Below are 14916 nucleotides of genomic sequence, written 5' to 3'. Positions count from 1 at the left end.
TTGCAGAAGGTTTCTGAATTACTGCTGGAAGTCTTGGAACGGGACCTAAATGATCATTGTGCAGCTATGGCATTATCTCACCTGCAGCAGCATGAAATTGCTCTTTCATTTCATCAGTTTCCCTCAACAGCACATTTGATCTTGAGGCGTCCAAAAGTACTGATCTCCTGTACTTTTTGAGATGAGCATGAATCCTTCCTACATTGCTGTAAAATAACTCTTGATAAAGTTTACATTTTACTTTTTAGAATTACAAAAGAATTTCTGTCTTCATTACATGAGTCCATTCAATCATTTGTTCTTAACTACTTATTTTAAGTTTAGCCTTGTTGATTCAGATACATTCATGTATGGATATTCGGTAAATGCTAATCACTTGTTTATTATTGATCAGCAATTTTCATAATTACTGCTTAGAATGAGAAAGGACCCCTTGGTGAAACAATGCTGGGAAGACAAAATATTGAAAAATAAGATTAATGGTCAGCTTTATATATGACAGTTATCAGAGGCCCTTCCCACCTTTTAGAAATGTCTAGATTCTAGCAAACCAAGGCCTCTAACAGTTCACAGATCTCCTCTTACTCCTCACTGTCCAGTGACAATGATTTCACCCACTAGCTATGTCCTTTGCTCCAATCACTGTTGATCAAGCACAACTCCACTATGCTTCTAGACAATTACTTATCTTTGTTATTGTTTCTGAATAGCCCTAATAGTCCCAGAGAGGAAGGATGTTCCAGTAGTTAGGGTACTAGCATGGGACTTGGGAGATTCTGCTCTACTACAGACTTCCTGACTGATCTTGGGCAAGTCAGTCTCTCTGAGCCTCAGTTTCTCATTTGTAAAATAGGGATAGTAGTATTTCTCTGTTACAGGAGTATTGAGAGAAATAATACAGTAAAAGATTGAGGTACACAGATACTTTGATAATCAGGGAAATGTAAGTACCTTAGGTAGTTAATAGGTATAAAAAGAGCCTTGATATTCTTACAGTTTGCCTTTTATCTGTGCAGAATAGTTAAAGTTTTCACTCACAGATTGAAATTAGAGCCTAATATTTTTAGTATTAAAAAAAAATTTTACATGTGTATGTTGTGTTCAGGTGAATATTTCAGAATGACCTAGAAGAAAATCCTGATAATTCCTGAAAATAAAAACCCTTTGGCCCTTCTTTTTAATATACAAATTTTCCCTGAGTTAATTCTAAATGCTTTTTTGCTCCCTTGGGGGGGGGGGGGGGGGGGAATGAGCTTGCCCAAAGTGTAGTGTTCTCTGAATGAATTTACAAAACAGAAAGATCTAAAACTGTGCAACTGTTGAGTTCTCAAATCTTTAGCAGTTGACTGAACAGTTTGTAAATCTTCAGTGACAGATCTAAATGGTAGGCATTGCTGGGGCTAAACATTTTAGTAATGCTGTAGGTGGTAACACTTTTCACCTAATAATTCACATTTAGCAATGTTATCAGTTTTAACCAAATTCACAGACATCGATTTCATGCTATTTTACAGAAGAATAAATTTCCCCCTTAATTTTTGTACAGTGAAAAAAAATCAAATATTTCATTTTTAAAAGCAGTCAGTATAGTCTATTAATGTTAAAATTGATATGATATAGCAATCTGTTAATGATTTACATGCTCTAATAATTTGTTCAGTGCCCTGTATACATGTTGTTTCACAGTCCATCTGGACTTGGTTTTGTAGCTTTAGGCTCCACCTGGTATTTGATGAAGTTCTGGTTATTTGAGTAAAATGTTTTCTCACATGAGCTGAAATTGGTCTGGCTTGTGGCATTTACTGTTCTGTAATGTACATTGGGGCTGCTAGTGTTGCTTTTGTAGTAGGTCCAACATGTCTGCAGGGGACTGAGATCAAGCCCAGATGACATTATTGCTTTTAAACAAATGAAACCCATAGCTAACACAACAGCTGTGGCTAACATGGGAGTCACAAGCGTGTGGAGAGAGATATTAAGGACCAACTGGAGCATTCGCCAACCTCTCAAATTTTACAGAGATGTTGAATTTAAAAGGATTTCAGAAGGGACATTCAAGAATCAGAGGTTTTCTTAGAGTATTGAAGAAAAGCATTGAAAGCTTTGCATACATTCCAGAAAAACAGATTTTTAAAAGCACATAGCTACACTTCTGTCAACTTAGATAGTTGGAGACTCATTAGAATTAGACAGATAATGGATCCCTGTCTCTGTCTTGCAAATCGAGATCACTTGCGACATAGCAGGGTACAATCCAGACCAATGAATAGCTGTCGCCCATGCCCTGTAACTTGGGGTGCCCTTTACAATGCCTTGCTGCTGTAGCCTCCAACCTGGACTGCTCACAAACAGCCTCCAACATGTTCCCAACTATGCCTCTGTGTGTGCTACAGCCAGCCAGCCACACCATGGCTCTCACCAGCCAAAAAGATTAGCACAGGATGACCCCAACACACTACCAGTCCCAGGTTTCCCCCCAGAAACATATGTCCTGTACTGCTCATCCCTCACCTAAATAGTACAAATATACCGAGTCCATTTTCCTTTAAGGGAATAATATGCACACAACTTGTTATCACAGATGGGGTTACCCAGACACTTCAATTTGAACTCACTGGATTAGATAAAACAATAAAGAAAATATATTAGCTACAAATTAATTTTAGGTGAGTACAAGTAATGAAGCATAAAAATCAGAAGTGGTTACAAGAAAAATAAAGATAACTTATTGGTGCCTAACTTAAACTGTATTAGATTCAAAGCAAAGTTTTCTCACCACACGCTTTCAGCAGTCATACTGACAAAACTGTCCAAAGGCTGCTTTCTTTGTCTCTTGATGTGCAGTGACTGCGATGGGCGGGGAGAGAGAGAGGGGTGGGGGGGGTGTTGGCCCCTGCTTTTTATAGTTCTGTCCCCCCTTTGAGAAGCATTTCTAGCTGGGAGCAAGGTGACAAACAGTCTTTGTGGAAGGAAACTCTATTCTGTTTCTTTGCTAAGATATAGATTTATACCCCTACCCCCTTTCCTGACAAAGAATGACCACTTAGCGGGAAATGATCCATCAGCCTTGTTTACACCTGGCTGAGTTGTCAGCTCACCTTTTTGTCTCTGAAGAACTGGTTTGGCCTCTCCCCAGACTTATCTGGAAAATGTACTTTTAGTCAAGATTTCAGCTTATGTTTATAGCTTCACATATAACACTGCTATATGCATTTTACCATGATATTATTGATCAGCAAATTGTACAAAAATAATTACAATAGTGTGTGGGGTGTAAACATGAGTATATTCTGTCACATCATTACATGAACAAAAAATGCCCTTCAAAGACAGGAATCAGGCCCTGGCCAATCAGTTCATACACGCAGCACCCACTCCCACAGACTGGGAAAGTGAAACAGGAAGAAATAGCTCCTGTTGGTTTTGGACCATTTATATAATCCAGATTACATTTCTAAGGCTTGGTCTACACCTCATAGTTAAATTGACGTAAGGCACTAAAAATACTAAAATGTCGCTCCTGCCAATATAACTTGCCCACTACACCGACTTAATAACTCCACCTTCACGAGAGGAATAGAGTCAATGTTGATGTAGTTAGGATGACACCATGTCAGTGTGAACACTGCATTGCTTACATCGACTGTTGCTACCTTTCAGAAACCATCCCACAAAGCCCTACACTGCTGTTAAATCAGTGCAATCTCTCCTGGTGAGGACACGCATTATGCTCCGTGTGTCAGCAGTGTGGACATTCAAAAGTGATTTTACTTGCTGCAGTGGCTGTACATCAACATAACTTAAGTCGACATAATTTTGTAATGGAGACATACCCTCTCTTATCTGTCTAGGCATTTATATTGTGTGCTGTGGCATCTCAGTACCAATATTTTTAACATTTAGGGGGAAAACATAAAAGGAATATCTCCTGTGGACTGATCACTAAAGTTACTTTCTGACCAGCAGCCTGTCTGCTACCTATTTTGTGTAATGCAAGCAAAATGTTTAAAAGGTATTAACACACTAATTGCATTGGACCAAAACAATGGGGGTTTTCCAGAAATAGTTCCTCTTGAATGGAGAGTCTATCAAGCACTTCTTCTCAATTAAATATTCCAATCCTAATCTAATTAGAGAACATGGTGTTCCACAGGGAATTAGAACCATTTGGTGTTATGTGCTTCATAACTTGTTTTGTTTTTGTCCTGTTCTAAGCAGTATTGATCTATGCATCCGATGAAGTGGGCTGTAGCCCACGAAAGCTTATGCTCAAATAAATTTGTTAGTCTCTAAGGTGCCACAAGTACTCCTGTTCTTTTTGCAGATACAGACTAACACGGCTGCTACTGAATCTGAAACCTGTCATTATTGATGCAGTGTTCTCTCTTCTAGGCTCTCCAGTGCCAACACTGCCACAAATGGTGGTGTATGCTAGCTATGTACCTCTCCATTTGTCTGAAGAAAAGATCTTTGTTTTGGGGCAAATGGTAAGGCTTTGATCTCTCAGGAAAAACAAATAACTATTTCACAATTAAGATATTTATTTTGTCACAAGTTCATTTAAAAAAAATATTCCCTAGGAAATGACTGTTCAATTTATATTTCAATGCTGAATACATTTCTTTTAATCTTTAAATCTACATTTCTCTGCCACAGGCCTAGCAATCCTTCAGTTTTACCGCATTTTTCACTTCCCACTCTTGAATCCCTTTGTTAGTCAGTATACTTCCAGATAATGAGGGCTAGACTAAATCTTGTTAGATTAAAAAAAAAAAAAAAAAAAAAGGCAAGATGGGATATTAATGAAAAAGTAAGCCTAATTACTGTAAGTGCTCCTTGAAAAATTGAATTCAGTTTTTTTAGTACAATTAACTCATAATTTCTAATAAACTAGAAGTATAAAACAGAAAATAGCCAATCTGTGCTCATTTAAGATGTAATTGTTGTTGTGACTGGTGAAAGTAAGTGGGTGGCAGATGTTACATTTCTTGTTTCTGCAGAAAAAGGGGGGGGAGAAGGGAGTTGTAACCTGTGAATATATTTACAATTAGTTCACTCGTCCAGCCCAAAAGCTATTTGTAATGATGGAGAGGGAAGGATTTCTTGAAACATTAGCTTTAGATGTAAGGAATAAAAACAAATTTTCTCTTCAACTTGATTCCTATTACTAATAATTAGAACACTTAAAGATTATTAGTCTTCTCAGAATAAAGAAATGTCTGGCAGTACTTTTATGAGACTGTTTGGAATTAACCGTGTTTAATATCAGTTGGACCCAGGATTGTGTTCTTTGTTTAAATTGTATCGTGTTACTAGAAGGACCACTGTAATTTAATCCTGTATAATTTATGTGTTTAGCACAGTTTCTCTATGCTACTGGTAATTTATAGTAATCAGAAAGCAGTTTGGAAGTCATGGTTTAGTGGTTTCTTTCTCTCCTGTCATATGGAGAGACAAGTCTAATTCCCTGGTTTTGGCCTCAATCCCTAATGAGGCAGAGATTACCACAAAAGAGGTGTGATAGACCAGGTGGAATAAGGCAGGTCTGAGGTGTCATTTAGACATTTGTCCGAGATGGTCATTTAGTAGACTCATGGATGAATGGTAGTCTAGGGGGCTAAATATAGAAATATACTATTTCTTCTGGAAATCTTTTAGGCAAGCCTTGTTCAGACCGTGTTTGGGGACCCAGAAATCCACCATTGAAAGTAATCATATTTTGGAAGATTCGTTTAAGTAGTTGGTTGAGATCCTGGCCCCATTAAAGTCAATGGGAGTTTTGTCATTCAGGTCAGTGGGACCATGATTTTTGCATTTTTCTTTTTCGGCCTACTTTACTGGTGTGTGCTCTCCTAATGCTTGTATAGCTGGGTTTTGGCTGTCTACATAAAGAATGCAAAGTTACTCAAATAAAAGGGGAAAAATCAATAGTTTGGTATTACTCTAGTATGTATCTTGGCCAACAGTTATCTGCCAAGTAAAGTAGCTAAACTGGTTTGCTGCAGTGCAGAATCATTTCTAAACACCAGGTGGCTTTGCTTCTTACATATTAAGTACTATCTGTTTAAATGTGTGCTTCCCCAGCCACCACTCCTGCATTCCCCAGCCACCACTCCTGCATGTTATATGTCCAGGAGGAAACATCACATCAAACTGATGAGGTTGCTTATGGATCTTTTTTGCATTCTGGCTTGATTTCTCTTTATTTTCAGTCACACTGACAATCACAATCACAGTAATTGTTGCAGAACTAGTGGAGTTTTAGGGTTGTTAGACAATGAGCGGGAGCAATGGGGTGTGCTTTTTGTTGGAATGCAGTATAAAGTTGAGTAATTGGTGTAGTTTGTTTAGTGAACAACAGAAGATACATAGCTAAAAAAAGAAAAAGAAAAGATGTCCAAATATTAACAGTAAACATTAAGTAGTGAAGGAATATACTTAAATTAGAAGATAACTGTTTAAATGAGAAGAGCACCACTCAATGTCCATATCTAAAATTGTTCTTAGGTCATGGTTAAGCTGTAGTGTCTTTATATACAACCATACTTCTGTTATGTACTAAAATAGACAGTGAGATTAAGGGACTAATTCTGATAAAAAATATTGCTGCAGAATGATTTTACATTATGGATGTTTTCACAAGCCACCTAAATAAACCAGTTGTTTAGTAAAACTCTGCCACCTTGTAGATGTCAGCATGAAGCTGTGGCCAACACTTCAGAAAAATATTTTTTTAAAAATTTCTTAAAACAAAATGTTGTCAGCCTTCCTCCTTTTTTCATTCCACTGCTGTGACACACTCTGTGTTTATCTCCAGAGCTGAAAAACGCAGGGTTGTGGCTGAAACAACTGTTGTACGATAAATCCATGATAAATAAAATGTATTGAAACCAAAAAAGTGCCATTAAATTTTGACTCCTGATCAGTCATCTTTGCTAGACATGTTTAGAACAAGGAGCTGACGGAATATTTCATGTTAAATCTAATATTTTTTCAAGATTCTGTAGGCTTACTGTTTAGCTCTTTTAGCATGGGAAAGGAGAACTGCTGTCACTGAGTTTATCCTTCTGGATTTTGCAGGCTGATTCCTCTGAGAAGTTGAGGCAGTATGGACTTTCCCACATACATAGCCATCCTGTGCTGGTGACTAGGACTAGGTCCTGTCCTCTGGTAGCTCCACCAAAGCCACCACCAATTCCTCGATGGAAACTTATCCGCCCGAAAAAAGAAACTGTTGTAACAGATGAAGCTCAAGGTTTGTCTACGAATCACAGTTAAAATTCTTAGTGTTTCACTTGTGAACCAATGTAGTGGAAACACTTGGCATATAATTTCAGTGGAGTTACATCGCAGCTGAAATTTGCTCCTTATTTTTGCACCCTTGTTTAAGGCTCTCCCCCCCCCCATTCTTTCATAAATGAGTTATTGGAAAGGCACTTAAAACTGGAAAAATCCCCAAATGTGAATTAAAGATTTGTAGAGAATCAGTGATGGACTTAACCACTTTTTAACTGAGAACACAGAAACTGGAAAGCTTTGATAAATTATTTATTTATTATTATTAGAGCTATGGGGACACGATGTTGATAGCTAGCACAGCGCTTAAACACATGCTTTACTTTAAGCATTTGGATAGTCCCACTGACTTTATTGATCCTATTCACATACTTAAACTGTATATCTGCTCTGCAGCTAGGCACAAGCCTTCCCAATACCAGATAGCCAGACTTGCGCTAGTGAGGCTTTAACTAGTGTGCTAAAAATTGCAGTGTGGATGTTGATGGCTCTGTCATCAGCTTGGGCTCTCAGGACCACGGGCATCCCGTGTCTGAGCTCGGGTGGCTAGCCTGAATCTCTGCTGGAGCTGCAACATCCATACTGCTATTTTTTTAGCATGTTATATTGAGCCCTGCTTACAGGAGTGTGTCTGCCCTGGCTGGGAGGCTCAGAGCTGCAGTGTAGGCCTACCCTTGTTGGCTCAGGCTCAGAGTAATCAGCACATAGCAGGATATAAGCTCTGTGTGCGCACAGTGCTTTATTTAAAGGCACTGTTGACCGTCCCCTTCCATTCTTGCACTAACTGCAGGAATGGCAGACCAGGAAACAGGCCTACGTTTCTAAAACATGCCGTCTTTTGGGCTTAAATTTCCTCAATAGCAACTTCATAATTGTCTAAGAGGGTTCTCATAGACTTGCTCCTAAAGTCTTTTTAGAGAGTATTGCAGATCAGATATTAGCAATGAAAATTGCCTAACAGTATTTCACTAAGAATTCAGGAAGTTTCCTTAAATAACTAGTTAGTCATTTAATGGACCATTTTTATTCAGTTATTCCAATTGTGTGCATGCACTCTTGACAATGTGGTCCTTAATAGTTTTTTCTCAAAATACTCTTCATTAGAAATATTAATAATTTTCACATTTAACAATAATGCAATGGTAAGTCTAATTTACAGACATTTCATGCATGTAGATGGTATGAACTAAGACAGATTTTTTTGAGCATCTTAGGCATTATATTTATTTATTTGAAATGAACCAAATCCTTAATTTCTTACTTGGGAAAACTTGTATTGACTTCAGTTGCAGTTTGCTTGAGGATGGGTAATAACTGAACTAGGTGGTCAAGATTTGACCCAATATGGATTGGTTGCTTGCAGGGAGCTATGGCGTTATTCAGCTGCAACTATGTTAATGGGCTAAAGGGTTCTCATGGATAGTAATGACACTGCAAAACCAAGTTGTAAAAGTGTCCATATTTCAAAAGTCCTGCTGTATTAAAATCTTTTGAAAGCTGTACTTTCAAAAATCACTGTATTTTACAAAAGTACAATTAACTGGAACTTCAATGGTTTAGTACATACAGCTATCCTTGTAATGTCAGATTTCACCTTGAATTGTACCAAAAGTAGCCAGTCTTAACCCTTTTTTGAGAATTTTTATTTTGAACAATATCACTGGTTTTGGTGCTTTAAAACTCATAATAATATTTTTTTATTTTTTCAGAACCTATAATAAAGAAGCCTGAACAGTATATCGAAATTGCTAGTCCATTTCTGAATTATAGAGTCACACCTATTGCAATGCCCACAAATATGTAAGTAAATTAAACTTCCTGTACAATAAGGGAATGCACTTATTTGTTTCAATATAGTGTTAACATTTCTGTTCAACATTCATCATATAACCAATATAAAAACAAAGTATTGTGTTTATCTATAATACGCAAACAAGTTGTTTACTTTCATTGCTCACTCAAGGGTCATACCTTTTATTTGAGATGTAATTGCATAAGAAATTATCCCTTTTTAAATTAAGAATGTCTAGGAGCAATTGAAATCCAGAATTTTCAATGCACATGTTTCCCATTTACCTTTCCTACATTATTTTGACCTGTGTGCCAGACAGTTCTTTTCTCTTTCCTCAACCCCCGCTATACACACCATGGATCATTTGGTCCAAAAGTGGGAAATTTCTTTCTTCAAATGTTTATGGGCTTCATCAAAGGCCATTGAAATCAATAGAGTCTTTCTATTGAATTCATCAGGGCCTGGGTCAGGCCCCTTAAGTATTTTCTTACAATAGGTTTTGATTGTTTTTCTTTTCTCCTTTTCTTATTGTATTGAAAGGTGAGATTTGCAGTAAAGATGCTCAATGTTCCTCTTATGTTTAAAGAGTTATTAAATGTTAAGATAATCTTCCCCTCAATTATGAGTGATATGTGATTTTTAACTGAATATGAAAATTGGCCTCAGGAACTAATTTACTTTAAATCACCTCCAAATGATAGAAGAAATGGATACTGCTCAGTCAGCTTCTTTGTTAAATTTCTCCTCTTCCTCCACTTTGCATTCTTCCTGAAGCTTCTGGCTGAGGGGTGATTATGAATGTGTTCTTCCTGAAGTACAGTATAGGGTGCAGTTGCTGATGGTTATGTTATTCACATGTAAAAGAAAAGGTGGGAAGCTAGTTTTTCATTTTCAGCTTTATATTGGATTTGCCAGAAAAGCAATGCATCAGGGATCTTCAATCACAAGGGCTATTATACTCTTAAAAAGAACCCATAACTCGATGATTTGTTGATTAAAGGACTACTTGCCTCAGAGATTTCACTCTGCCCTCAAGACATTTTGCCTGTTGTTTGATTCATTGGGCCAAAGAATGGAACCTCTAAGAGGTCCCTTTCACATTCATGGAGCTCATGTAATGGAGCTCATGTAATCAGTTCTACACTCCAGATCTGTGACAGCAATTTTTCTCCTGAAGAAAGGTTTCAGACTTTTCAGAATGATTTTTCTACTTCAGAATATCTTCAGATAGCTTTCAGAGTTTCTCTCAGTTCTGTTGAGCCTCATAGCCTCTTGCACATATGTCATTCCTCTAGCCAGACTTCAGAGGAAACCATTGCAAGGCTGGCCTAGAACTATTCGTTGTCTTCCTTTAGATAATACGGAGCAACAGGCCATTTGTGTCTCCTGACGTTACGTTTTCACGTAATACCAGATAACACTAGAACATGCTTGCAAAGGTGCCTCTTTCAACCATCTGCAATGCTGATAACAAATACTTCAACACTGTTAGGAAGCTGAGCTGTTTCAACTCATAATCAAAGACTTTTGTACACATGAGTATAAAAAAACTTTATATAAATGTCCAGGAACAAAGAGCAGCCTGTCTGGCTAACAATGCTTCTCTCCTAACAGGCACCTTCCTTTGCACTTTCATGAAGAATTCTACCACCATATATTTTATTACATTGAAAAGCACCACATTAAAAGAACATTAAAGTTGCAAAGTCAAGCAGTCAAAAGTTAGTAAATACCAGTATTAAAGCGATCTGTGCAATTTTAATTCAGCCCCCTTACGTGTGTGCATTTTGATTCAGTCTTAAATTACATGGTCACATACTATTTTTTCCATAGGACCCGTGCCTCATTTAGGATGGACACTTGCTCTGGGATAAATCAGGGTTGTGCAGTGAAGGAAACGGTTGTCTGTAGGACATCTACTTCATTAGTTGCAGAAGTTGGAAGGTGTGTTATGAATGATACCTTGTCTACACTTGCAGTGGTGTGTAGGATACATGTAGCTACACACTGCTGTGAAAGGCAGGCTAAATCCACACGTATCTACACATGGCAATGAAAGGCTCTGGCTGTGGGATGCTATACTGTTAAAATTAGCAATGTAGATGTGGAAGGCACTGTTTGGGTGAGTAGAGAGCTGTGTAGGATATATATAGTAGGGTTCAGACATGTAGGGCACTCTACTTGCCTAAGCAGTACCTCACTGTCTACACTGCTATTTATACCCATGCTTACTGGGCATGCAGTGTCTGTACTGTACATGCTGTAAGTGTAGACCTACCCTGAGGCAGGGATTGCAGAAAGAAAAAGGGTGGTCTCCTGGTTAAGCCAGCTAAATGGAGTTTTGAATTCTGTCCCTATCTCTGTCACAAAATGCCTGTGTGATGCTGGTCAAGTCATGTAAAACAAAATTTCCACAGGTGACCACTATATGTTTCTCATTTTCAGGGTGCTCAACTTGAGGCATTTGTGGTCTAATTTGCAGAAATGCGAAGCACTCACAACTGCAACTGCATAACTGGAAGCTTTGCTCTGAATATATTAAGTGCTATAAAATGTTAGGTATTCTGAAAAGTCAGGTGCTAGGCCTTTCAAATTGGACACCCAAAATTAGTGAATACTTTTGACAGTTTTGCTTTTAATCTCTGTCCTCAGTTTCTCATAGTGTAAAATAGGGACAATACTACCACTTCACCTCACAGCGGTGTTATGAAGATGAATTCATTAATGTTTGTAAAGAACTAAGATACTATGATGAGAGTACCACAGAAGCCCATGAGAAAAATAATTATTATGTATTCAGTGCAGGGTTTGGATTGTGGTTAGTAAATAATGCATGGGGGTAATACAGTGAATGATGAGGATAAAAAAAATGACTAGCTGCTCATTCGGTCAGCACTGTGCATCCTGTGGAAAAAATAGTATATGATCATGTAATTAAAGACTGTCATAATGCTTACAAACAAGGGGGTTGAATTAAGATTGCACAGGCAACCTTAATACTGACATTTCCTGACTTCTAAGTTGCTTAAATTTGCAACCTTAACATTATTTAATGCTTTTTTATGTATGGTTTCATCCATTGTGGGGTGTCCAGTCAGATGATTCTTTTCTCTTATGAGTATCGGTGGGGATGTGAAGGTTGTGGGTGGTGTCGTCTTTGTAATGAAAGAATTCTTTGAGTCAGAGTTAGGGAAAGAATTCTTTTAGTTTTCCACATTTTAGTATGGTGTCAGGTCCTGTGGTGGGGCAGAAGTGATTGAAAGGCTGGTATTGCACTGGTATTGTACCTACCATAAGATACACACTTTCCTGCTGGAGACAAGGAAGTAACAAAGTCACTCAAAGTCCAGTGTGCCCTGAGAAGGCATCACAGTGGCATAGCCATTAAACACAAAAAGCAAAAAATGGAATCGACTACATCAACTCCATGACTCACAGAACATTACCTCTAGGAGAAACCATGACACCAGAACCCACCACATGGACACTATACGACGCCCCAGTATCATCAGATAGGCATAAGATTACCCCTAACTGGAGCTGAATTATCTGTACTCCCTAAGGGACTGAACTTCTGCCCCATCACAGAATCTGATAGCATACTAATCTTGAGAACTAAAAGAATCATCTGACTGGACTCCCCCCAATGGATGAAACCACACTGACGAGATCATCATGTTTATTGCTTCAGGAAAGAAATCAACTTTTCAATCCTTAACAAACATTACATCCCCCACAATCTCTCCATTGCCAAGAGGACAGCTATACAATCCAACCACCAGATAGTGATCACAGCAGCAGACATAGGAGGCACCATTGTAGTCCTCAACTGTGATGACTATGTCAATGAGGCAACCAACAACATTCTGACACCACCTAATATAAAAAATTCAAAGAACACCCCACACCACAGTTCACACAGGAATTTAGGATATTGTCAAATCCTTTCCCAAACAACTCCAAGAGAAACTCTACAAGTTTGCCCTGATGAACCCACCCCAGGGACCTTCTGTCTACTACCAAGATACACAGACTAGGGAACGTGGGCAGACCCATCATATCTGACTATGACACGCTTACTGAAGGCATGTCAGGACTCGTAGAAACCATCCTCAAACCACATAAAGGGCCAGTTTTCTCTAGATCACAACTAATTTCCTCCAAAAACGCCACAACGTTAACAACCTCCCTCAGAACACCAACCTTGCCACCATGGATGTGACCTCTCTATACCCCTTCTGCTCCACGCTGGAACCTATATGGAGTAGCATCAAACAATTACAACCCATGCTTGATGGGAACCATATTCTGAAAGCTTTCCTGAACCCTGTTTTTTGACCTTCAAACAACCCCCGAACCTTACCAAGTTTGTCATCAGAAGCAAACTCCCCATAACCAAGACACATCAACTCAAAGCAGCACTAGATGCTGCCAGAACAACAGATGCAAAACCTGCAAACATATTTTCACTGCTACAATGATCAACACCCCCACAACATACCTTTCAAGATTGATTGATTTATTTTATTTATCCATGGGTCCTACATATGACTGTTGTAACATGATATACCTCAATCAGTGCATCAAATGCCCCAACAACAACTATGTGGGTGAAACCACACAATCACTACACTGCCGAATGAACTCTCACAGAAAAATGATAAAAGACAAAAACACTGTGTCCCCCAGGGACAAACACTTTAACAGTCCCTCCATATCGAGCTCCTCAGTCTTCATCCTCAAAGGAAACCTGCCCTACACCTTCAAAAGACGAGCCTGGGAGCTTAAATTCATAACTTTGCTAGACACTAAAAGTCATGGACTCAACAGAGACACTGGTTTTATGTCTCATTGCAACAGTCTATACCCACTAACCCTCCTTTGCTGTATGACTGCAGAGGTGTTTATTGCTCACTTCATCTTGAATGGTCTCTTTATGCTTAACAATCTGTACCACCTTGTATTGAGCTGTGACACTAAAATTACCTTACCCAGACCTGAAGAAGAACTCTGTTTCTTCGACCAACATAAGCTGACCCAATAAAAGATATATGGGCCTGGTCTACACTGGGGGGGTGGGGGAGGGAATGATCTAAATTACGCAACTTCAGCTACGTGAATAACTTAGATCTACTTACCGCAGTGTCTTCGCTGCAGTAAGTCGACTGCTGACGCTCCCCCGTCGACTCCGCCTACACTTCTTGCTCTGGTGGAGTACCGGAGTCGACCGCAGAGCGCTCAGCAGTTGATTTATCGCGTCTTCACTAGATGCGATAAATTGACCCCCGCTGGATCGATCGCTCCGGAGGTAAGTGTAGACCTGCTCTGCCTTACCTACTTTGTCTCCCTCATATCCTGGGACCAATACAACAACACTACAAACAACCGTTTTAAAAAAAGCAGTTATTGCCTTATAATGTAATTCTTTAATATTATTGAGATGATGAAATTTCTTACCTTTTATTTGTAAAAAAAAAAGAATTATAAAGATGATACATAATGAAAATTGCTTGACTTATTTTTTATTCTGTACCTTAAGCAATTTGCCTTAAAATGGAGAAATATCTATAAATGAAAGGTGTTGAAATAGTAAATGGAGTAATAATTATAAATAAAATGCTGTAATATTTGCAGATTAGCAGAATTTTGTAGTATGTTTTCATATTTTAATAAATTACTTTCTGATTTGTTTAGCCTGTTTTGTCAAGGGTGAAATAATTTCTATTAGGTTTCTGTGACAACGATCTAATTCAGTCTCCTGTGATTTAATTAACAGGTAGTTACCAAAATATATAGTGAAAATCAACATTTTATTAAAGTAATACTGT

General features: G+C 38.3%; 1 protein-coding gene across 2 annotated transcripts in view; it reads left to right on the top strand.

Annotated features, from left to right (window-relative positions):
* ADGB (androglobin) overlaps positions 1-14916 on the top strand; it is a 206653-nt gene that overhangs the window by 70631 nt on the left and 121106 nt on the right. For both annotated transcript variants that reach the window (XM_054024508.1, XM_054024507.1), the window contains exons 10-12: positions 4393-4487; positions 7081-7255; positions 9006-9096. In XM_054024508.1, coding sequence (XP_053880483.1) covers positions 4393-4487; positions 7081-7255; positions 9006-9096 — 361 coding nt within the window. The remainder of the gene's footprint in view (positions 1-4392; positions 4488-7080; positions 7256-9005; positions 9097-14916) is intronic.

The sequence above is a fragment of the Malaclemys terrapin genome, chromosome 3 (assembly GCF_027887155.1).
Source record: "Malaclemys terrapin pileata isolate rMalTer1 chromosome 3, rMalTer1.hap1, whole genome shotgun sequence".
In the NCBI taxonomy this organism is placed as follows: domain Eukaryota; kingdom Metazoa; phylum Chordata; order Testudines; family Emydidae; genus Malaclemys; species Malaclemys terrapin.
This window is presented reverse-complemented; position numbering and strand designations above follow the sequence as displayed.